The 24,560-nt window shown below is 45.1% G+C and overlaps 1 protein-coding gene across 1 annotated transcript; it reads right to left on the reverse strand.

The window, feature by feature from the left end:
• Positions 1-11,974: 11,974 nt before the first annotated feature.
• LOC134488967 (zinc finger protein 345-like) lies at positions 11,975-24,560 on the reverse strand. Its single transcript, XM_063291341.1, has 4 exons — positions 24,021-24,560; positions 20,819-20,890; positions 19,394-19,504; positions 11,975-17,476 (listed from the first exon to the last, which is right to left on the reverse strand). The coding sequence occupies exons 1-4, from the start codon at positions 24,052-24,054 to the stop codon at positions 15,204-15,206; spliced, it is 2,490 nt and encodes an 829-aa protein (XP_063147411.1). The 5' UTR covers positions 24,055-24,560; the 3' UTR covers positions 11,975-15,203.

The raw sequence follows: 24,560 nt of genomic DNA on the forward strand, positions 1-24,560 counted from the left end.
AAAACTAGAAGAAAATCACATAAAAACCAGCTAAAAACATTAAATCAAACAGCCTCGACTAAAATACTCCAGTACCCAAATCCACAAAACAAAACCAGCCATTGAACAAATAACAAACATCCACCCCAGGCCTGGGACCAAAGGCAGGTTCTGGAACCCCAGAAAGAGGGTCCTGTCCTGACCTCTGGGGGATGCTGTTCCAGGGTCCGTGACAGAGGAGGCACGCTTCCGCAGTCCCACAAGATGACAGTGTTTAATGGAGCAGGCCTGGAGCGCACCCACTCTGCTGGAATGTACTGGGTGGGCAGAAATGATTGGAGACAAACAGGTGGTCAGATACGCAGGCCTGATGCCATACAGGGCTCTATAGGTAATAACCAGCACCTTGAATGGCACTCGGAAGCCAGCTGGCAGCCAATGCCGTTTGCACCGTGGCAGTAACACATGGGCACACCGCGAGGTGCCTGTTGCTGCTTGCACTGCTGCATTTTGAACCAGCTGTAGCTTCCGGGCGGTCTTCAAGGGCAGCCCCACGTAGAGCACATTGCAGTAGTCCAGTCGTGAGGTGACCAGGGCAAGAATAACAGTCTGAAACATTTAAGCCAGTGTCTTCCAAAAGCATCTGAAAAAAAATTAGGTGCCTTGGATTTTTTTTCTCCTGAAAGAAAATGGGAAGCACACCAACTTCCTCCCTCTTGAAAACTGTTCTTATTAATCACATATACAAGTGGAAGAATTATTTACTTCCCAAAGAAATGCCTTTCACCTCTTCCCTAATAAAGCACTATATTCTAGATACATTTCTTTTCTTTTCTTTTCTTGCACTTTCAGCCTTTTCTTTGATTTCCTTCCTTTTTCCTCACTTTATATTAGTTTTATCTTCTTTTTTAAAAAAATCTTTAAAAAATCTAAATCTTTTAATTACATATTTAAAAAGGCAGAAGGGAGGGTGATGATTCTCCCCCTTGAGAGCCCTTCAAGCAGCTGAGAGGCACCATTTCGCATACCTCACCGAAATGCTGAAATGCCAGACACCTGAAAGGAAAAGGAACTCGAAACTGATCCACTCTCCCAGACCTCCCACAGTCCCTTGTTATCAGCCAAGAGAGGATTAAGCAAACAAATCCTCCCACTGGTGGAAAATCTGCTCGAGAAATCTCTTAACGAAGGAGAATGGTAATAGGGGGCTGGGATTTGGAGCGAGCGAGTAGAGATTTCTTGCACTCATTTAGGGAACTGGGAGCCCAGGCGCCTGTGAACGCCCCCCGCCCTGCATTTCTTTCCGCGGTCGCGCGAAGGACGGTCAGCCCGGAGCGTTCATACCCAAAGTCGGTATGAAAACACATCCCGCGTTATAAACGCAGGCGTGGGTCCTCTGCTAAAGTCGTGCAAAGCCAAGGGGGCTCATCGACGCCATTTTATTTGGAGGGGGAACATCCCTTAGGAAACCGACCACACCAAATCCTAAGACACCCATTCGGCCAGGGCAAAGGAAGACTCCTCTCTATCCTGATGAAATAAAAAAAGGTAGACTGCGCTGCTTCCAAGATCCTTGGAAGGGCAGCTGCGGCCCTGAGCCGCTCAGTTGGACGCTTCTTCCGCAGAGATGCGACTTCCCCGCTCTCCGGCTGATGGAGCCGCTTATACCAATCGAAACGAATATTTGTAGCTCAGGGTTGAACTGTGGAGTCCTCGGCGCTCTCTGAGCCTTGTTGTTGGTTTGCAGACGCTTCACTGCCCAGGCCAAAGAAACGTCTGCAAGGAAACCAAGCTCAGAGCGCGCCGAGGACTCCAGGGACCGCTTATGTCCGAAGTAACAGAGCCGGCCACGCGGGTAGGGAGCGAAGAGAGCCGGAGCCGGCGGGGGATAGCGAAGGAGGGAAGCGAAGCAGAGCAGGGATTCAAAAGCCAAGCGACGTGAAGCAGGATTTACCAGACTTGGCCGCAGCCACGCCAGCGGCGCGCCCCTCTCGGCTTCTCCTCGGGCTGGGCAGCCACCCTCCAAAGCGACGCCCGGCCCACTCGGGCCCGGCCAACGGCGAGGAGGCGGATCTGGGCGCTTTCCCGGGGAACGTTCTTTAGGAAATGGACCACACCAAATCCTAGGTCTGGAGCCTAGGAGCGGGGTCTACCAGGTAATTCTGACTGGCTTTTAATGGATAAACTTTGCTGTTTTTCTCCTAGGATTCAGGATGTGGGGCTGCAGGTCGCCCTTCCTTCAGCGTTCCAAGAAATCAGCTCTGATTTTGAGATGAAAACTTGTGATCCTTTCTTGTCTTTTTCAGCTGATGTGACTAGCAGATGGCCTGATCTACAGTCAGCCCCTGGCAGTGATTTGCAAGTCAGCGGGGAGTTTTTCTGTTACTACATAAGGTGCAATCTAGTTGATTGTGGTGGTGTTCATTTGGAAACGTGCAGGTATGGAGCTGTCTGTGTTGCTAAAAGAATGTGTGAACCAAAAGCAGACAGTCTCTATACAGAAGTCTATCAGGTATTGTCCTACATCATGGCTGGTTCCCAGTCCAAATTTTCTAACAGAGATTCCTCTCCACCTTTTGCATTAAATTTGCCAATAATGATTAGAACATCTTTCAAGATTAAGATGAAAAACATCCTGAAAGGCGGCAAAGCAAAACCAGGATACAGTATCATGCTGGACCAGTGGGAAAATATGTGGACTAAAGGTTTGAAATTTATGCTGAATTATAACCTGAAAGAAAATTTTTATAAGATGTGCTGTTGGTATTTAACTCCTGATAAGTTGTCAAAAATGTATAATGGTGCAAGTAATGTTTGTTTTCTCAAAAGAAAAAGGGGTGTTCAGAGAACATGGTACAGAAAGAAGAAGCATGAATGAAGACGGGGCACCTTCAGTGGCCGCAGAATGCTCACTGAAGGTTGGAGGATGGAAAAGCAGAGGAGGGAGATGAGAATGGCAAATCCTGATGGAACCCACAATGGGAACACTGTTGTCATTCCAAAAAGCGATTCTCCTTTTGTATCATCTCTGAGGAACATTTTGGTGGCTCCTAAAGAGGCAGCTTTCCCACTGGGCTATAGAGAAATTCAAGTTGCCTGGAATTTCAGGTCGGTGGATATCATGAGATGTACAATAATCCCCAAGGGCTAAAACCTGAAGATGGATTAATGCATATACTGGCTCTCAGGCTATCAACTTCTATCAAATGTTCCATTTCCCACCTAGGCAGATTCTCCAGCTTTTCAGTCTAGCGTGGGATACTCCGATGCAGTGCCAGACTGAGAACTGGCAGTTCTATCAAACCAACATGGACTGGGTATGGACAATTTGGTTTCTAGGCCAGTCCTACTGCAATTAAATCTTTGAAAAGAATAGGTCTGTTTTGGCTCAGTTCTCACCCTTCCAACAGGGCACAGATGGACATATATGTGGTCTCCGTGTTTCTTCTTTCCTGTCTGTCTAGGTTGGGGAAAAATCGTTCCTATTAAAGAACTTGGGCTGAAAGAAAACTTTAAGAAACTTTCCCAGTTGATTGTAGCAATACGTATGACCCAGAATACAATTATAATTAGGTTATGCTGATATTACTTACACTATGAAAGTAATCTCATTATATTTAATTATGTCAAAATACTTTCACGGAAATGCTCCTACATTGGAAGCATCACCTCTGACAGCATATATTTAAGTGTTGACTTAAAGCAATGTTTCTCAACCTTGGCAACTTCAAGCTGTGTGGACTTCAACTCCCAGAACTCCCCAGCCAGCATATGCTGGCTGGGGAGTTCTGGGAGTTGAAGTCCACACAGCTTGAAGTTGCCAAGGTTGAAAAACACTGGCTTAGAGCATATTTTTCCACAGTCGGCTGCCCTCCTCAAGACACAGCATGGCTTTACTTGGGGGGCAGGATTGTGGGAGCTGTATCACAAGTAAAGCCTTCCAATTTGGGGGTGTGCTATCATGGTACTACCAGTGTGTGTGTTGGATAACCACTCTGAATATGATTGCATCAAATCCTCCACTGGAATTCAACATCAATATTGTTTCACAGCTGAAGTCTGATCAAGGAAACATCTTCCCTAAATGAGCACAGGAATTAGCTTTCAGCACTAGGTATGTGAGCCAGCATGGTTGAAATGAGAACAAAATAAAATTCTGAATTTCTCATTTGACTCATATTTGACCAATTTTTCCAAAGATGTTGAAAATGTTCTTTTCATGTGGAGAAAAAAGATTCTTGTGTAGCATTTATAAAGCAGCTTCTCAGAAGGGGAAACAGTTTGGGCCTCCGTCAGAACAAAAGTTTAGAAAGCTGAGGGCTCATCAGCTACATATATTGAAGGTGAGATGTCCTGAGGGTAAGAGGCTTCGTAAGTGACCTGTTCTCAGGTAGGCTAGCCCAGTGTTTCTCAACCTCAGCATCATTAAGATGTGTGGACTCCAACTCCATGCTGGCTGGGAGAATTCTGGGAGTTGAAGTCCTCCCATCTTAAAGTTGCTGAGGTTCAGAAACACCGGACTAGACCAGATTGTATTTTAGAATAAATCACATTTTGATTCAGAGAGAAGAATTCTCTGTAAGCCAGTTGGAAACCGAGTTGTTCAACAGATTCTAGAAACAGCAGCATTTCAATCTCTTTATACAGGCCAAAAATCACGTTGGCTCCTGTTGTACAGTATAACTGATTTTCTCTGTGTACACGTTAAAAGTCAGATACAGTGAAGGGGGGCTGAGACGGGAACTGAAACCTATGGGCAAAAGGTAATTTCAACCCCAGTTAGTTTCATCTGCAAGTTGACCAATTTCTTTGGTGAAATGAGCAAAGGTGCCCATTTCTTGCTCAATGGCTTGGACTCGTTCCTCAACAGCAGTCGTGGTCTTCTGGAGCTGATCCACAAGATTCTTTAGCGTATCCTGGTTGGTCAAGACCATACGCAGAGCTTCCTGATTCTTCAGAACGGCATCTACGCAAGACAAGGCACACAAATATATCCATTCTTCTTCCAGGAAGCTGCTCGATGCCATGTACACAGTGCTCGCCCGTTTCCCTCTTCTCCATTTTAGCCTCGAATAATTTAATCCAATACTATACAAAGATTGTAAAGCAATCTGGCAGGGAATTTTGGGAGCTGTAGTCCCAGCATATCTGGACAGCACCAGTTTGGGGAAGGCAGGTCTTCATGTCCGCTGAGGGGAATACTTAGTGAGTTCGCACAACTCTACAAGTCAGGGCTAGTGAACCATAGCTTACTGAATAATAACCACTGCTAGATTCACAAGCAAACGAGCCTTGGCTCAGGAGAATATGTAAGCCAGCCTATGACTGGGCAGAAATCCAAGAAAAGTGATAAAAATCTCAATGTTCTGACAAAAATAATGAATTTGAGGAAAAAACACAATCTCGCAATAGAATTCCACGATGCTGTGATACTCTGTATTCAAAAATCCTCTAGTGCATCCCTGGTTTTAGCAAAGGTTTAGCTCAGCAAATGTGGGCCCTCTGAAAAACCTTGAAACGTGCTGTTAAAAACCTTTGACACTTATCTCTTGGGGTTTTAGAGGCACAGTATTTTTCCTTCGATCGTTCTGAATAAAAAAAATACTTTTCTTTCTTAAAACAGGAACAATTACGTGTTAGAACAGGCTAATGCACATTGAAACATCTCAGTACGTCCACAGTTCTACAATTAGGCTTACCAAATCTATCTGAAACATGGCTTCAGGTGATGAAGAGGGAAAGCAAACTTTTCTTCCCAGATAGCTGAAATAACTTACATACAGTTCCAGTCACAGAGCAAAATACTGAGAGAAATCAATCTAATTTACTAGCTATGTTGATGGCAGGGCTGAAGAGCCTATAATCTGGAAACACTCACCCCATCCCTGGGAGTCTACCATGAACACATCACTGATGCAAAATCTCCACTTTTATACAGTGGGACAAAGATTTCAATGAAGACCTTACAGTAAAAGTTTTTAATAATCAACCAGTAATATTAGTTGAAAATAACAGTATTATTAACTGAAAATAATCCTAATGTAGCCACAGAAGCATTTTCATAGTCATGTTTTGGTGTGACTATCACACTCCCCCCCAGAGTACTGAAAGTAACTCTGATTCGCTTAACCATCGTGCCATTCACTTAATAACCAAAGGAAACCACAAGCCCTGTTCTTGATTCACTTAATGACTGTGACTTGCTTAATGACTGCAGTAAAAAAGGCCATAAAAACTAGTCTGGATTCACTTAACAACCATTATGACTTACAACCAAAAATCTGGGCTCAATGGTGGTCGTAAAGTAAGGACTACCTGTATTGTTTTACAAAAAGCAAACATTGGCACATGTTGGATTTAATAACCTCCTCACCCACCACACCCTGGTGACTTCAGCCCATTGCTGCCATGTCCCCTGCAAGGCTAGGAAACCCAAGTTTAAAAAAAAAAATTCAGAAAGGTTCTCTCTTCCTTCTTTCAGCCATCACATCTGCTCATACATTTGCATCATCGCTGTATACAAGATTTGTGTTTTCATGCTTCCCAAATCTGAGGCTTCCTTCCAATGCACTGGATTGCCACTGCCATTATCCCAGGTCAGGCTAGGATATCAGACCGAAAAAGAGTCAGGACGCCCACCACACAACAAACTCAGAGCTCCAATTTATTGTTCACTGGAATAATGTCACTTACCGAGCATGGCCACTGAGTGCCCTTGGCAATTGCCCGGCGGCACAGCAGATGTGGGCTTCACCTGTGATGCTGCCAAGCACAGGGGAGGCAGCAGGTGTATTCGGCTGGGTTGGGCTGCTTCACTGGACACTTCTTGGAGGGTGCCTTGATCATCACTGTCTTTAGCAAGTACACAGTCTGTTTAAAAAGACATTTGCTCTCATTTTGCTGAAACCACAGTCTCCCCTCACCAAGTTTTATTATAACATTATACATTATTGTTATTCATAAGCCTTTCTCCCCTCACCTGCCATCTGGAAATTCAACTGTGGATTCTCTTAATGGGAAACTAGATTTCTGGCCTTTCTGAATCACAGAAAGAATGTCATCAGCTGAGACCAACTATTTCTGCTAAGCTTACCAAGGGCTTGGAAGAGCTTTGTATTGGATAAGCTCCAGTCTGGGTGGATTCAGCATACCACGCACACGTGGGTAATGTCAGGATGTGCTTAACCACGGCTGACTCAGGTAGCCCAGCGTTTCAGGCTCACACAACCCATGGAAGTTATAAAAATCTGGAGGGCATCAAATTGAGGAAGACCAGTATACAAACAGCCAAGTTGAGGGTCAGCCTTTACAGCAGGGTTTCTCAACCAGGGTTCTGTGGGGCCCTAGGGTTCTGCAAGAGGTCACCAGGGGTTCCCTGAGAGATCACAATTTATTTAAAAAATTATTTCCAATTCGGGCAACTTCACATTAAAGGGGTAAGGTGCATTCTTTATGTTTAGGAACACTGTTAATGCATATACACAGGCCTACACATGAAACAAATATAATAATTTTGTTAACTTCTAGCCCATATTTGAGCCTGAATGTGCAGGGGTTCCCCGAGGGCTGAAAAATATTTCAAGGGTTCCTCCAGAGTCAGAAAGTTGATAAAGGCTGCTTTACAGGTTAACTTCTTGGTGCTCTCTGAGCCTTGTTGTTTTCTTGCAGACGTTTCATTACCAGACTAGGCAACATCTTCAGGGCAGATTAACTTCTCCCACGCACAGCCCTGTACTGCTGATTATAATATTTCTTAAGATCATCTGCTCATGTACAGAGTTCCTTTCTCTTCACTACAAAGCCACCTAAAATTGCCCTCACCTATCTACGACTAAACCACACCCCTTCCAGTTCCCAACATACCTCCCACTCCTGCTTTTTTTTTTTAATCAAGAGCACCGCGTTTTCAAGTTCAGCTTAAGGGCCGTGGTTTCGTTCGCTTAGCTGCAAGTAAAGACCTCCTTCACCCTGTCCATTTAAAAACAACAGCTCTTAAGCGTCTCCCTCACCCAGTTCTACTTGCAAATCTTCTTTCAGAGCCACTGCACTTTGCACGAGACGGACAAGCCTCGTCCTCACCTCCTCCACCAGCTCCGCTCGACGCCCTTCCATCTTACTAACGCAGATACCCGTCGCCGACTCCGACATTTATACTCCCGTCGGATGCATCCATTCTTTTACTGCTCTTGTGGGTTCCACTCAGGTCCGATTTGACTTGTAGCCAATCAGCTTCCGGCATCCCCCCCGCCCAACTTTGTGCGAAATTCGGTTTCAGTTGAGGGCTGAGCCCCCTTCTCTCCTTCCTCGTGTTTATTAGTGGGTTATACAGAGACGCGCAGCGTTAGGAAATAATACGCCGACTTATTTACTTACTCTGGGTCGGGAGGAGAGAACACGTGGAGGCATTTGAAAAAGTAAAGCATTCATTATGGCTTAGGCTTTCGTAGAGTTAGAAAAGAGGAAAACGTTAGGAAGAGTCCTGATTTGTTAAAAGGCATAAAGTCTGATTTTTTGCTACCATAGACTAACGTGGCTCTCCTCCTCTCATGCCCATAACGAAGAAGGAAAAGTAGACGTGATTTTTTTCATCTCAGTCTCATCTCTGTCCACCATCTTTCTCTACTTAGGCTACAGCAGTGTTTCTCAACCTTGGCCACTTGAAGATGTGTGGACTTCAATTCCCGAAATTCCCAGCCAGCATGTGGGAAGATGTGCGGAAGTTGAAGCCAGCATGTGGGGAGATGTGTGGACTTCAACTCCCAGAATTCCCCAGCCAGCCACGCTGGGAGTCCAAGTACACACAACTTCAAGCGGCCAAGGTTGAGAAACACTGGGTTACATGCAGGAAAAATCCCACCCTCCAAAGACAATTTGAAAACTCAGTCTTTGTGAAGGAATAGTTCAACAATGCCTTTAACATCTTTATGACTGAAGTTCAGCAGGTGAAGCCTTTGGAGATGAAAACAATTGATAGAAAAGCTTCAAATTTGGATACAGCAGCTTTTCCCAACCTGGAGTCCTCCAGGAGGGTTGGATGTCAATGGTCGTAATCCCAAGTGCAAGGTCACATTATTGGGCTTATGGGATCCCACATATCCGGAAAGCATGATGTAAAGAATATTGATTCAAGCCAAATCAACTAAAAGAAACAAATTAGACCACTGATACCTTTAGTTCCAATTATGGTTTCTTTATTGTGGTCCACAGGCTTCAACAGTATTTAATATTATATTTTTTTTAAACAAAAGTGTTCTACTGAATTCCAGATGAAGTGAGATCATTTCATACTAGTTACTTTGTGATGTCTGTGCGGTGTGCATGCATGCGTACACATAGGTACTGTATGTCTATTTTATCCAATGTGAATTTTGAAGTTCCAGATTCCTCAAATAAATCTCTTGCAGTGAATTCTGCATTTCACAGCTTGTCACATTATTGCTTCAGCATCACGCCCCATATTAGAAAGTGGGGAATAAGGTTATTAGGAACTGACGGATAAAACAAAGGAATATTCCAAGCAAGTGGATAGTATTGATTGGCAAGGTTCACACAACACACTTGACTGGCTAAAACGGAATTGGATAGTTTGTTCGTTCAGTGTGTCGTGGGAGTCCACCCTGATTTAGCATGATATATCAACCAGGCCATTACAATATGATTTGTTGGGTGGGGGGTTGCCTGTCATTTGAACACAGTGATTATATTTTGTGTTTTGTTTTTAATTTGGATGAAGGGTTTAAGAGGTTGTGGGAATGCAGTGACAGACTTTGCCTAGACTTTGTACTAGGCAAAACAAAATAGTTTTTATTTTAAAAAATGGCAACTCCACAGGATAAATAGCTTTAATTTCCATTTTACAGATGGGGAACTGAGGTTAAGAGACAGTTTACAAAGAACAATCATCTGGTGATTCTGCTGTTGAAGTGGGATTTGAACTTAAATCTCTTGGGTTCAAAAATAAATTCCAACTTTCTACTCCAATTGGTGCTACCAGTTTTCTCCAAACAACCCTGTACGTTTAAAACAAAACATATTTACTCTGATATAAACACAAGGGAGCTCTACAGACTATATTGCCGAATAAGCATGCATAAGGCTGCAACTGAAATTTCTTTGCAATCCCATGCAAAATTCATTATTTTAAAATTATTATTCTGTGCTGGAAATTACAGAGGCACGAACATTTATAAATTGATATTTGTAGCAACAGTTCTCATGCTTGGTTGCACTTCTCCCTATACTTTGGGGTTTTTTGTAATAATTTTATTAAGAATTACATTATACAGATAAAACTATTAATTTTATTAGCTTTAGTTTTATCCAATAAATACTTACTGCTGGCCTCCATTAGTGGATTCTTGGGTTCCAGTAGGAAACAGATGCCACAAACCTGACATCTGCTCATCCCAATTCATGCTTCTCCTCCTGATACCAAGAAAATTCCCACCTAACACCCACAATTTTATATTTCAGGTAACTGCATATGTGATCAGTAGAACAACCTGCACCATTATCCCTGGTAAGTTGGAACAAAATCTGAGGCCAAGTGCTCTTAGATGTCTCTTTTTGAAGTCTGTTGCAACACCCAAAACCAGCAAATAGAATGTATTTGCATAAGTTAATAGAACAAATACACACACACACACAATATAATCCCATCTAAAATATACTCTGTAACTGCTGAGTTGAACAAGGGCTTCATCATATAAACATGCACTGGTTTGTATGCATTCTTCTCCAGCATTGACTCCTACTGAGTTCAAGTGAGATAATTCACAAGGGAATATGCACCATTTGCTGCCCTTGTGGTACACACACTTTTCAGTAGTATAATTTGCATGAAACATTTTCACAATGTTCACAAAGGTGGAAGGAAAGAGGATAACCAGCAGTAGGATGGATGGACTCCATTACAGCAATAATGGTGCACCACTAGAGGACCTGAAGGAACAGGGTGGGGACAGATAATCCCAAAGGTCTGTCTATGTGGTTGCTAAGAGTCAACGTTGACTTGATGGCATACAATTTTTGCAAACGTGTACGGCATACATATTTTTGTAGTGGGAACAGGATAAAAGACAGGCACCTGTTTTTTAGGGGAAGACTCTTTAAATTATAAAAAGTTACTTTATGGACAGAAAGCAGGCAGAAAACCAACAGATGCAACTTCTCTGAGAACAGAGTGGCAGTGTTGGGAGCAGCCTTACCTTGGCTCTTCCTGGGACTCACAGCAGCATCACAATCTGTTGAAAGGCCATTGTGAAACTAAAGAAAAACATGCGAAAGCCTTTCTTGGTTGGTCAACGAAGTGCAAAGTAACGTGTAGTGGAACACAATCTATTTTGTGAAGTTTAATTCCAGCAAGAGGTCAGGCAGTTTTTGAGACAGCTGCAAGGAGACGTTAGGCCTTTCCCCAGGAGTTGAAGTGTTCTTCCTCCTTTCTTGAATTGGCAGGAATTTACTATCTCCATTGCTGATCCATCTCCTGCTTGAACCACCTCCCTTTCAAGTCACTTGAGTCACCAGCTTCCTTCCAAAGCCAAACCAATGTTATGCACCTTGAGGCTGCCCTTGGATGGTGTCAGAGTAAGGAGAGAAATACTGCATCAGCAATGGTTCTGCTAAGGATGCCTTAAGTCTTCCTCGCTAACAAGCTAGGGCTGATGTGAAGGTAGTTGTGTAGGGCAGGACAGGCCAGCAGTTGCCAGATATGATTGTGCTGTGGTTAGGTACAGTGGGGACATAACTTTATAATGGGTGGATTCACATGTTGCACTAAACCGCAATTTTGTAGAAAGGGAGAGAAGAGCTGTTATTCTACAGCAACAACGCAGACACGGACTCTGGTAATACCTTCAAGACTAGTTTTATTAAGGCATAAGCTGTTGTACTCAACAAAGTCAGTGCCCTAATCTAGTTGGTCAATCTTGAAGGTGCTACAAGATTCTGTGTGTGTGCGCGCGCGTCCATGCATGTATGGACACACATGCAGCTATACAGTATATGTATTGATTTGGGTTCAGTATGTGTGAATCCAGCCATTTCTTTGTTAGACTTGATTACTGGCTTAGTGAAACATGAGTATCAGCACTGAGTGTTGCAGATCACAGATTTCCCTGGCCATGCGTCCAGGCGCACTGCAATTACCAATCCCCAAATTCCCAACAAATGATCCTTCTTGGGATTCTGGAGAGCTATTTCATCTCCTCTGGAAAGCCATTCCATCTCCTCTAGAGAACACTAGGTTGGAGAATGCTCTGGTATGTTCTGCTGATTTGCTGGCTGAGGACTTTCCCAGCTTGGTTAGCTGAATTCTTCCTCAATGAAGATACTAGAGACTTACCAAAACATGTACAGTTGTGGTCCAAATTATCTACAGGACTGACTACTCCAGTATTGAATTGGGCTTGAAAACAACCAGAAACCAAAGCAAAATGGAGACGATGTGGCATCCTCCAAGAGGGATCACCATCCCCTGTGGTGCCACATTCTGGGCCAGATCAACTTGAAGAGCCAGTTTGAAGAGACACCCCACAAGTGCAATTCAGCAATCCACCTGAAGTCACCAGCATGTGTCACCAACAACAGTCCTCGTTCAGGTAGGGCACAACTGCTTGATCAATCAAAGCTGAGGGAAGGCCTTGTAGGCCAGAGAGAACGACAACAAGGAGTAAATAAGGAAGCCAGTGTGAGAACGGGTGACTCTGCCTATCACAATATGACCTCAAATATTTTCCTGGAAGTAATTAAGCTCTTGACAGGAAAAAAAAGGTTCCTTGGTGGTGATAAAAAATGTTAGGGTTTTTAGGAAGGCAGCTAGACATTATCAAAGATTAATTAGGTATGTTCTTAGAAGTTTTCATCCTGACAGAATATGCAGTACTGTACATATTTACTCAGAACTAAGCTCCCCTGGGTTTAACCAGTTTTTTTTTCAGAACACTTAGGATATGTTGCATTATTGCCACTATGTTTCTTTGTCCCTACCTGGAATTCAAGTGCCCGCATTTTAATGTTAATTTTTAAAAAGGGGTTGCTAATAAAAGGATCTATCCCCATTCTTTCCCACATAATGTAAGCATGGTCACCAGAAAACCTGTTATGAAAAATAAGCTTGTTTGTTTGAATGTTAATTTTTCAAAGGAAGGAGAGAAGGAAATTCAAACCCCACACGCTCTGAACCAACATTCCCCAACCTGGTGCCTTCTAAATGCATTGAACTTCCATTTCAGTAATTGATCTTGTAGTTCAATCCAACCAGAGTTCTCTGGAGGTACCTAGAAATATATAATGCAAGTCAGGATTAAGTGGGGAAAGGAGGTATAAAATAGCTATGGAGCATTAATGGGGAAAGCTGGTTTTCCACAAATGCTTCTTAGGAATTGGCATCCAGACCTATCTGGGCATTCTCTGCTTATAACTCTTGGACCCAAGTTCGTTTGGACTCATCCTTCAGCCTTTGGTTAATTCATATTCCATCTTCTCATTCCCTCTTTGGTAAAACAAAAAAACAAAAACAAAAAAATCTTCCAGGATGGTTGGGAGGGAATGTATTAAGATCTGAAAAGTCCTTTATAAATTTTAAGTGGTCTAAATGGATAAGCAAATATATGTCTGATGCTTTGCCAGAATTGTATGGATCAGCATCAAATGAATCTCAGCTTGAACAGCTATTTTAAAAGAGATGCCAAGATGCTCCTTTTTTCCATAAAATGCAGAATTGCCTTGTGCTGAGAAACCCTTTGGTCCATTCAGCAGTAAATTACCTACACTGTGAACTGAAAACCTTTGACCTTTCAGGTGGTGCCAGACACCTGTAATGGTATGTGGGAATGACCTTGGGAGACGGGGAAGTGCCACAGCCAGGAGAATGGTTGGATAAGAGGCAGCTGAGCCCACAGCAGGAAGGGGGTGTGGCAAACATCTCAGAAGGGACCCTCCCTAGTTTCTCGGGCTGTAAAGGCGAAAGGGGAGAAAAGTACTTTCAGACTTGCAAGATTCTGTTCGTGTATCCTTACAGTAAAGTAGAATTAGTTCATCCAGGCGTACTTCCTGCCCTTGCAAGGCTGACGGCACCATTTTCCATCATCCCTGATGGCTACAGTAGTTTACGGGACTTGAATCATCACCAGGAGGGCCACAGGCTCCCATTATCGATCTACAGTAGAACATCCTGCCCGAGCTCCCCACCCGTTTTGGTCCAAACCTCCGTGAGTCTCAGCCAGCACAGTCATCAGTCAGGACTGATGGCACTTGTCAGTACAGCGGCTCCTCGGGATCTCTAGCAGAAGTCTCTTCCCACCTGGAGATGCAGAGATTGACTCCGGGAGAGTTTGCACGCAGCACAAATGCTGAGCCACCGCACTGTGTGCTGTGCAGAAGAGGGATCTGCTCTGGTTTCGGATTTCATTCCTTGCCTCACAGGAAGATGCTACCAGAAAGAAAAGATTGTCTCTCAAGGCTCTCCAACTTTAGGCAGGCTAAATGCTTCTTTCAACTGGTGATTTCTGCAGCTCCTGCAGATCTTGGTGCAATGCCAAGAAAACCTTTGGATGCCTTAAGAAGGTACCTGGAACTTATTATCGGACAATAAATGGATCCTCATGTACAATACCACCCTATTTCTGTTACGCTTTCATTTATCACACTCATCAGGCAGAGGAGGAGCTAGAACCTTTGCTCAGCTTGCTGCTGCCTTAAGCTCTCCCCAGCAAATTATGCTGATAAGCCAGCTCAAACCATCAGTAAACCCAGTAGTACTCTCCCAACAGAAGAGAATCTCTGTAGCTCAGGACTGAACTGTGGAGATCTTGGTGTTCTCTGAGCTTGGTTGTTGCTTGCAGACGTTTCATTACCCAACTAGTAACATCACTGATGTTGGGTAATGGAATGTCTGCAAGCAACAACCAAGCTCAGGAAGCACCAAGAACTCTACAATAGTTCTCTACCACTTCAGAATGCAGAGGATCCAGAAACTATTGCAACTCCAAGTACGCCTCACATTACAAGCTCCAGGCCCATGTAAACCTCCATCAGAAGAACACAAACGTGGTTTCCCTCTCTTCCAGGACAACATCTACATGTAGGTTTCCATTCCAACCCAGACCAAACTAGCTCTCCTTGGCTCCAGCGTGACAAAATGAGCACTCTGCCCTATTTGTTGAGCGTGGAGGGAAGATCACTGCTTCCCGCAACCATCCACCCCACAAAATCGCTTTCAGCAGCTAGGATGTTGGGGGAGGCTGCGGCCACCCCTCTTGAGGGTAGGGGGACGTCCATCTACAGCTGCTTTCCCCTAGCCTCCATGGGTCTGGAGGTAGGAGCCCCTTCCCACCCCAGCCCCGCAGCCCCCCAGCTGGGACAGCATTGGGGATGAGGCCCTGGAAGGCCGGTGGGGCCTCGGGCCACGTGGAAGCAGCTGGGGGGATGCTATTCCTGTCCCCCTCACTCCACCAGGAGGGCATGAGAGAAAGAGGGTCAGGAACCACAGGCAGCAGCTCCTTGGGGTGCTTGGCCTCAGTCGAAACACAGCTGACTTCCCGGCCTTCGGATCGCCCCTTGGGGAGCCCCTCCGGTGCATGAGTGTGCCGATGGCGGTTGCGGTGGGAGCTGCGGCTGAAGCACTTCCCACACTCGGGGCACTGGTATGGCTTCTCGCCTGTGTGGACCCTTTGGTGGCGCTCCAGGTGGGAGACGAAGCCAAAGCTCTTCCCGCAGACGGTGCAGTCATAGGGCTTCTCACCCCGGTGGGCCCGCTGGTGCGTGAGCAGCTGCGCCCCGGCCATGAAACGCTTCCCGCACTCCTTGCACTTGTGCGGCTTTCCGCTGGCGTGCGTCCGCTGATGCTGCAAGAGTGTGGAGCTGACGCTGAAGCTCTTCCCACACTCACCGCAGTGGTACGGCCTCTCCCCTGTGTGGATCCTCCGGTGGCGGTCCAGGTGGGAGCTGACACTGAAGCACTTCCCGCAGTCGGCGCACTGGTAGGGCTTCTCCCCTGTGTGGATGCGCTGGTGTCTCTCCAGGTGGGAACTCCAGCTGAAGCTCTTCCCACAGTCGGGGCACCGGTAGCGCTTGCTCCCGGCCACGTGGGATTTCTGGTGCTTGATCAGTGAGGCCAGCTCCCTGTAGGTTTTCCCACACTCAGCACACTTGTGGGGCCGGTCCGGAGAGTGCACCCGCTGATGCCTTTCCAAATGGGAGCTGATGGCGAATGCTTTCCCGCAGTCTTCACACCGATATGGCTTCTCTCCCGTGTGCGTCCGCTTGTGCTTGATCAGGGCCGAACACCAGCTGAAGTCCTTCCCGCACTCCGGACACCGATACGGCCTTTCTCCCGTGTGGATCCGCTGGTGCTTCACCAGGGATGAACTCTGGCCGAACCCTTTCCCACAGTCAGGGCATTTATAGGGCTTCTTGGGACACGCTGGGGGGGAGGGGGGAGGGGGTGGGGGCTGCGGGGCCGCCCGCTTGCGGTTACATTCGGTGCATTTGGAGGGGTCTCTGCTCCGGGCTGGGGATGCCTGGAGGTGGCGGAGGGTGGCTGCACCGAGGTAGAAGTTTTTGCCGCAATCTGTGCACTGGTGTGGCTTCTCCCCTGTGTGGATTCTCTGGTGCCTGTAAAGGTGGGAGCTGCGGCTGAAACTCTTCCCACAGTCGGGGCACTGGTAGGGCCTCTCCCCTGTGTGGATCCGCTGGTGTCTCTCTAGGTGAGATGTGAAGCTGAAGCTCTTCCCGCAGTCGGGGCACTCGTAGGGCTTCTGGCCCAGATGTTTCCTCTGGTGGGCCACCAGGTTGGCTCCGAGGGCGAAGCCCTTCCCACAGTCCTCACACTGGTAGGGCTTGTCCTTGGCATGAGTCCTCTGGTGCTGGACCAGGGTGGAGCTGACGCTGAAGCTCTTCCCGCACTCCTTGCACGGATAGGGCTTCTCCCCAGTGTGGATCCGCCGGTGCCTCTCCAGATGGGACCCCACGCTGAAGGCCTTCCCGCACTCCTTGCACGGATAGGGCTTCTCTCCGGTGTGGATCCGCCGGTGCCGCTCCAGGTGTGAGGTCCAGCTGAAGCTTTTCCCGCACTCCTCGCACTTGTATGGCTTGTCGCCTGCATGGCCCTTGTGGTGCGTGGCCAGGGCCTCGGCCTCAGAGAAGCTTTTATCACACTGTTCGCACTTGTGGGGTCTTTTGTCCAGGTGCAGCCTCTGATGCCGGAGAAGGTTGGACTTCTGGCTGAAGCTTTTGCCACACTCAGTGCACTGATGATTCTTGCCATGCGCTGGGGGTTTCCTGAGGGACATCTGGGGATTGGAGGCAACCATTGTCGGTGGGAGGGGGTTATCTTGCTGCTCCTTTCCTTCTGTTAGGGGGCCCCTCAGCCCTGTTCCTGATGGTTGGCCCTTGGCCTCCATTAGATTCCTCTCTAGGACATCCCCCTTTTGCAGATCTGTTTTGCTAGGAATTACTTCCGGAGGAACATGTTCGTCCTTTCTTCTCAATTCATCCCCTGAGGAGGTAAATGTTGCAGAGGTGACTTGAAAGCCATCCTTTCCCAGAAACCATTAACTGGCTTGCAAGACACACTTTTGATTAGAGATCCTAGCTTGGGGAGCAAACTTGGGATAAAACTTGCCTCTTGTTGCCTTTCTGACATTCTGGCAGCAAAATCTGCTAACATTGAGCAGGGAGTAAGACAAGGATGTGTGAAATTCTTAGTTGTTTCATCTATTTATGGATAGATGTATAAGGAATAATAATAATAATAATAACAACAACAACAACAACAACGACACCCTGGAGAAGATGCTGATGCTAGGGAGAGTGGAGGGCAAAAGGAAGAGGGGCCGACCAAGGGCAAGGTGGATGGATGATATTCTAGAGGTGACGGACTTGCCCCTGGGGGAGCTGGGGGTGTTGACGACGGACAGGAAGCTCTGGCGTGGGCTGGTCCATGAAGTCACGAAGAGTCGGAAGTGACTGAACGAATAAATGAATAAGCAACAAAAATATAAGGAATGCCTGTGATGGCAGAGGTAGGTTGGGAACTGAATGTACCCCTATTTGTGGATGGAGATCATGCTTTGAAAACCCAAATCATATGCAATAAATACTAGATAGAATGTTAGACAGTTACAGACTTAGTTTGTATCCAAGACTAAAGCAGTCATGTTTGATAGGAATTTTTTTTTCTTTCTTGATTGTATAGTTTTAGTAAATAACATTATTGCTTTACTATTGTTTATTTTTGATGTTATGTAAATATATTGAGAGCTTTTCCACCGAAGTCAAATTCCTTGTATGTCTAATCATACTTGGCCAATAAAGTGGTGTGGTGTGGTGTTCTGTTCTATTCCTATTCTATTCTATTTTCTAAAAATTGATTGAATGATTGTTAAGTTATACAAAATTGGTGAAACATTAATTGCCATCTGATTGTCATCCAGGTTTTTGCAGCTCAGTTCCAGTGGCAGTCCTAACATGGACCTGCTGCCAGCGGTTGAACTCAACAAGCTCAGACCCTATACTTGCTCCTGAGTAAGTCCTCATGAATTCAGTGAGCCGAATCAAGCCACGCGGGCTCGCGTTGTAGAGCCGGAGACTGCAAATTCTGGTATTTTTCTATGACTTCTGTAAGAGACTATGACGCTTTCTCTCATCAGAAGAAAAGTTCTGTAAAACAAGCTTGCTCATAACTTTGCAAACATTTTTATAAGTCCTGATGAATTAACCCACTATTGTTCTTTTGGAATGCACTGTCTAATTGGATCTATAACTTCCTCCAGTTTTGGCACTTTAAGAAGTGATGAAAAGTAAAGCAGGAGAGGGAAGGCTGATCTATTGTCGAAGTCGTTCAATTTATATAGTTATTTCTGTTTTTTCCCCCTAACATTCTGCTGAAAAGCCTTGAAGATAAATGTAATATGCATAGCTACTATCGCACTGTTTGAGGCTTCTGTGCCAGAATCTAGCACTGGATGGTGATGAACAAAATTTTCCCCTTACATGCTGAAATTCCATCCCATATATTTACAGGGAGTCCTCGCTTAACAACCATTTGTTTAGCGACCATCCGAAGTTATGATGGAAAAAAACAACTTACAACCATTCCTCACACTTATGACTGTGGCAGCATCCCTGTGGTCATGTGATCACAATTTGGACACTTGGCAACCGTTGTGCATTTATGACGGTTGCAGCATCCCATAGTCACATGATTGCCATTTTTGACCATCCCAGCAGGCTTCCGGTAAGCAAAAATCAATAGGGAACTGCATGATTCACTTCATGACCGTTGTGATTTCCTAACCACCACCACAAAAATGGTTGTAAAATTGGGTCTGGATTCGCTTAACAACCACATCGCTTAGTGACCTAAATTCTGGTCCCAATTGTGGTCGTTAAACAAACAAACCACAATTCTCACCTGGGCTTATATGAGTTGGCATCACTCTTTCCTCACATTCTTGAAGTTCTGGAATCCATGAATCTTCTCGATCCATCCAGGAGAGCAGATCAGATTTAGAAAGTGGAAATCCTGTTGGCAAGGAAAAGCTTCAATACTGGGAACAGGACAAACTCCATTCCCAAGTGGGATTCCTTCCTGTGTGGCTTGCTAGAGTGACACACAGGAAGCATCTCTTTGACCCGCCTTCTTCAGCCAGGTTCCCTGCAGATGTAGTGGAACTGCCCGGAAATTCAGGGAGATGAATTCCCAATAGAGTGGCGAATTAGGGAAGGTTGGTATACCAATATATGCAGAAATGAGCTTTGTTGAATCAGAGAAGGACACAGTTGAACTATGACGACCACTGCCATAACTATAGTGATGGCAACCAGCTTAGAATATTCTAAAGAAGGACTGGAGGAACTTGGGGGGCTAATTCAGTCCAAGGCTACTAGTCCACATTGTCATGAATCACCTCAAAATATCAAAAAGGTAGGATGCCTCTAAAAAGCTGGACAACAGGAGCCGGAGGTGGTATTCCTGGAAATTTGGGAAGCTGCATAGACTACTACCAGTAACAGAAGTCCCGTGTCCCTGAATGCCCACTGTTGAGAACCACGTCTTAATGTCATCTTCTTGGCCATTCTGGGAAACAGGAGGCACACAAGAGAGCTCTTTGGACTGATCCTGCACATCTTTTATGCTTAAATAGAGGACTGGAGAGTTAAAAATATATGTTTTTAGTGAGAAACGCATCACTGGAGAGGTTGATTATCTTGGACCAAAAGTAGCAGGCTAGCATTTTTCTTTCTTGTTTCTTATTATTATCTCACCTTCATAGCTATATACCGCTAAAACTCTCATGTCTGTTTGATACTTTGTAACCTTCAACTCGGCAAAACGGTGCATAACAGGGCAACAATTTTTGAGATACCTCAAAAAGGTAAGATACCTCAGATGGGCTAACTTACAGAATGCATCCAAAATTTGGGACCCAAGACTCTCATGGAATAGAAATTTGGCAAATTTTATAAAACATTTTATGACATAAAAATTATCATAAAATATTTCCTGTGGTCAGCTTCTGATGTTTGTGCTATACAGCTCAACACTGACTACTTTCAGGGCAGATACATTTCTGAATGTCTCCCTGAATTTTTAAGAACTTTCCCAGTATATCAGAAGCTCTGCCACTGTTGAAGGCATTGAAAGGAAATACCTCTGAAACGAAGACCCAATCGATCGCAGGTTGTCTAATGTGTGTGTGTATAAAGTAAGTCAATTTGCATAAGCTTTTACAGAATTTATTCTAAATGCAGAACAGAGCAGCTGCTCTTAATTGCACCTAAGACACAGAAAATCATTTTTGTTTGGGGTGCAGAGCATAAAAAAACCCAGTCTTACCCGATGCCAACCCTCTCCGGTGGGGCTCAGCTAGCGCAGTGATTCGAGGCAGGGTGATGGCCATCTCTTCTGCTAACAAGGAAAAGTGCAAAAGACCTCATTAGGACATTAGGCAGATTGGCTGGCACCAGGTGGATGCAATGGGCCACTGATGCAGCTGGGTCCCTGCTCTGGCCAAGCTACCCTGTGACTGTGTGAATGCCCGCTACCTTCAGAGGGGAGCGTTCCATTAAAAATCATCAATTGCTAGGGAGAAATGGAACGGAGGGCTCTCGCTTTCTAGAAGAATCTGGGCAGTGATGCTGAACTACTTGGATCTTGGAATAATCAAGGAAGCCAGAAGCTTACCTGAGTTGCAGTGGGATGCTAAAGAGCAAAGCATTTCCCCTGCGCTTGGGAGAAAGGTCACTAGGACCCAGCCATGGCAAAGTAACAGTGGAATCTTCTGCAGATTAACTCAGAAGTTAATCCCAAAGAATTGTGGAGTTTATTTGCTGGTAAGCGTGTATACAATTTGGCATTTCCTGTTTTTGTTGTTTATTCATTTAGTCGCTTCCGACTCTTCGTGACTTCAGGGACCAGCCCACGCCAGAACTTCCTGTTGGTCAACACCCCCAGCTCCCCCAGGGATGAATCCGTCACCTCTAGAATATCATCCATCCATCTTGCCCTTGGTCGGCCCCTCTTCCTTTTGCCCTCCACTCTCCCTAGCATCAGCATCTTCTCCAGGGTGTCCTGTCTTCTCATGATGTGGCCAAAGTAGTTCAGTTTTGCCTTGAATATCATTCCCTCAAGTGAGCAGTCTGGCTTAATTTCCTGGAGGATGGACCGGTTTGATCTTCTTGCAGTCCAAGGCACTCTCACAATTTTCCTCCAACACCACAGTTCAAAAGCATCGATCTTCCTTCTCTCAGCCTTCCTTATGGTCCAGCTCTCGCAGCCATATGTTACTATGGGGAACACCATTGCTTTAACTATGTGGACCTTAGTGTGATGTCTCTGCTCTTAACTATTTTATCGAGATTTGTCATTGCTCTTCTCCCAAGGATTAAGCATCTTCTGATTTCCTGACTGCAGTCAGCATCTGCAGTAATCTTCGCACCTAGAAATACAAAGTCTTTCACTGCTTCTACATGTTCTCCCTCTATTTGCCAGTTATCAATCAAGCTGGTTGCCATAATCTTGGTTTTTTTGAGGTTTAGTTGGTATCCCCATACCGCTAAGAACTTGCCACAATTTGTTATGGTCCACACAGTCAAAGGCTTTAGAATAGTCAATAAAACAGAAATAGATGTTTTTCTGAAACTCCCTGGCTTTTTCCATTATCCAGCGGATATTGGCAATTTGGTCCCTAGTTCCTCTGCCTTTTCTAAACCCAGCTTGTACATCTGGCAATTCTCGTTCCATGAACTGCTGAAGTCTACCTTGCAGGATCTTGAGCATTACCTTACTGGCATGTGAAATGAGTGCCACTGTTCGATAGTTTGAACATTCTTTAGTGTTTCCCTTTTTTGGTATGGGGATATAAGTTGATTTTTTCCAATCTGATGGCCATTCTTGTGTTTTCCAAATTTGCTGGCATACAGCATGCATTACCTTGACAGCATCATCTCGCAAGATTTTGAACAGTTCAGCTGGGATGCCGTTGTCTCCTGCTGCCTTGTTATTAGCAATGCTTCTTAAGGCCCACTCAACCTCACTCTTCAGGATGTCTGGCTCTAGCTCACTGACCACACCGTTAAAGCTATCCCTGATATTGTTATCCTTCCTATACAGGTCTTCCGTATATTCTTGCCACCTTTTCTTGATCTCTTCTTCTTCTGTTAGGTCCTTGCCATCTTTGTTTTTGATCATGCCCATTTTTGCCTGGAATTTACCTCCAATGTTTCTAATTTTCTGGAAGAGGTCTCTTGTCCTTCCTATTCTATTCTCTTCTTCCACTTCCACGCATTGCTTGTTTAAAAATAATTCCTTATCTCTTCTGCCTAGCCTCTGGAATTTTGCATTTAATTGGGCATATCTCCCCCTATCACTCTTGCCTTTTGCTTTCCTTCTTTCTTGGGCTACTTCTAGTGTCTCAGCAGACAGCCATTTTGCCTTCTTGGTTTTCTCTTTCTTTGGGATGTATTTTGTTGCCGCCTCCCGAACAATGTTGCGAACATCTGTCCAGAGTTCTTCCGGGACCCTATCTACTAAGTCCAGTCCCTTAAATCGATTCTTCACCTCCACTGCATATTCCTTAGGAATATTAGTGAGCTCATATCTAGCTGATCTGTGGGTCTTCCCTAATCTCTTTAGTCTGATCCTAAATTGTGCAAGAAGAAGTTCGTGACCAGAACTACAGTCAGCTCCAGGCCTTGTTTTTACCGACTGTAAAAACTGCTGTACTCATTTCCTGTAATCCTATATTATTATTATTATTATTATTATTATTATTATTATTATTATTATGTGCCTTTGAGTCAGTATTGACTCCTGGTGACTGCCTGGATTAGTGCCTATAATTTTCTTGGCAAGATTTTAGAAGTGGTTTGCCACTGCCTCCTTCCTAGTGCTGAGCGACAGGGACTGGCCCAAGGCCAGCCAGCTGGCTTCATGCCTAAGGCAGGACTAGAACTCATGGCCTCCCAGTTTCTAGCCTGGAGCCTTAACCACTACACCAGAATGACTCTCTCTATATATTACAGTTAAAGCTAATTTCACAGAACATCTAACTAGTTCATGGGTCAGGATCCAGATGCTTCAATTAGTATAGAAAACAGTTCCTCCCAACCTGGTGTCCTTGACCAACTACAATTCCCATTGCCAGAAGATCCTGGAGTTAATGAGAATTGTTGTCCAGCACATTGGAGACGGCTAAGTAACTTTATCACTGATTCAGTGATGGTCAGCCTTGCTCCAAATGCAGAGAACGAGCTGTTCTGTGGTTTACCCCAGGAGATGAGAAAAATACACGGAAGAGAGGTCTGTCAACCACGAGACCTAAATCAAATTTCCAGATTTGGGTGCAGTATACGTTCCAAATAGCAAATAATGGAAAAAAATGACAAGAGAACTGCTCCCATCATTCCTTGCTGGTGGGTTTTCCAGAAGCATATAGTTCGCCACATTGAGGACAGCAAGTCAGGCTCCCTGGACCTTGGGCTTGGTCCAGAACGGTTCCGCATGTTTCACAAATTCACCCAGAGAAATCGACCCTTACCCAGAGAGATCAGAGTCTCGTAGTTCTCTTGCATGTCCCTCCAGCCAAGAAGTATCCAGCATAAGGAGGCCGTTCGACCTTGGAGGCCACGGGCATCTGGAACGACAAGCCTCCGTTCATCAAATTTGTTCTGGAATTCACCTTTTCAGGCTACTTCCAAAGCGCAGAATTCACCCAGAAAGGGGACTGGAAAACAAACAAAATGAAAATTCTACCTTGGTCAACCACTTGAGGTTATCTCTTTAAAAATGCTTCCCAAGATAAGATTGCGAGTCGGGAAAGACACAACAGACCCCTTTTGAAATTCAGAATCAGAATAATCTGAATTTTCCAGCTTTGAAGAAAAAGACCAAACCTTCAAGTGTAAGTGAAATGCCATCCCATTGCAGACACAAAAAGCAAAGGAAGGCAGTTTCAGTATAGACTTTTATAGACTTTATTTGTCCTGAACTCTAAACTAACCACAGGGCCAAGTTTACAGAACATGCTAGGTTAAAATAGGGTTGGGGTTTCAGGCTCAGAGCACTGTGCAAAGATTGT

This window comes from Candoia aspera, chromosome 2 (assembly GCF_035149785.1).
Source record: "Candoia aspera isolate rCanAsp1 chromosome 2, rCanAsp1.hap2, whole genome shotgun sequence".
Classification (NCBI taxonomy): domain Eukaryota; kingdom Metazoa; phylum Chordata; class Lepidosauria; order Squamata; family Boidae; genus Candoia; species Candoia aspera.

Excerpts from the sequence above, each read along its gene's own strand:
- LOC134488967 (XM_063291341.1), bottom strand. The coding sequence starts at position 24,054 with ATGCAAGAGAACTACGAGACTCTGATCTCTCTGG. Across the intron at positions 20,891-24,020 it reads CGAGACTCTGATCTCTCTGG|CAGAAGAGATGGCCATCACC; the intron begins GTAAGGGTCGAT and ends TTTCCTTGTTAG. Across the intron at positions 17,477-19,393 it reads GCCAACTCATATAAGCCCAG|GGGATGAATTGAGAAGAAAG; the intron begins GTGAGAATTGTG and ends TTACCTCCTCAG.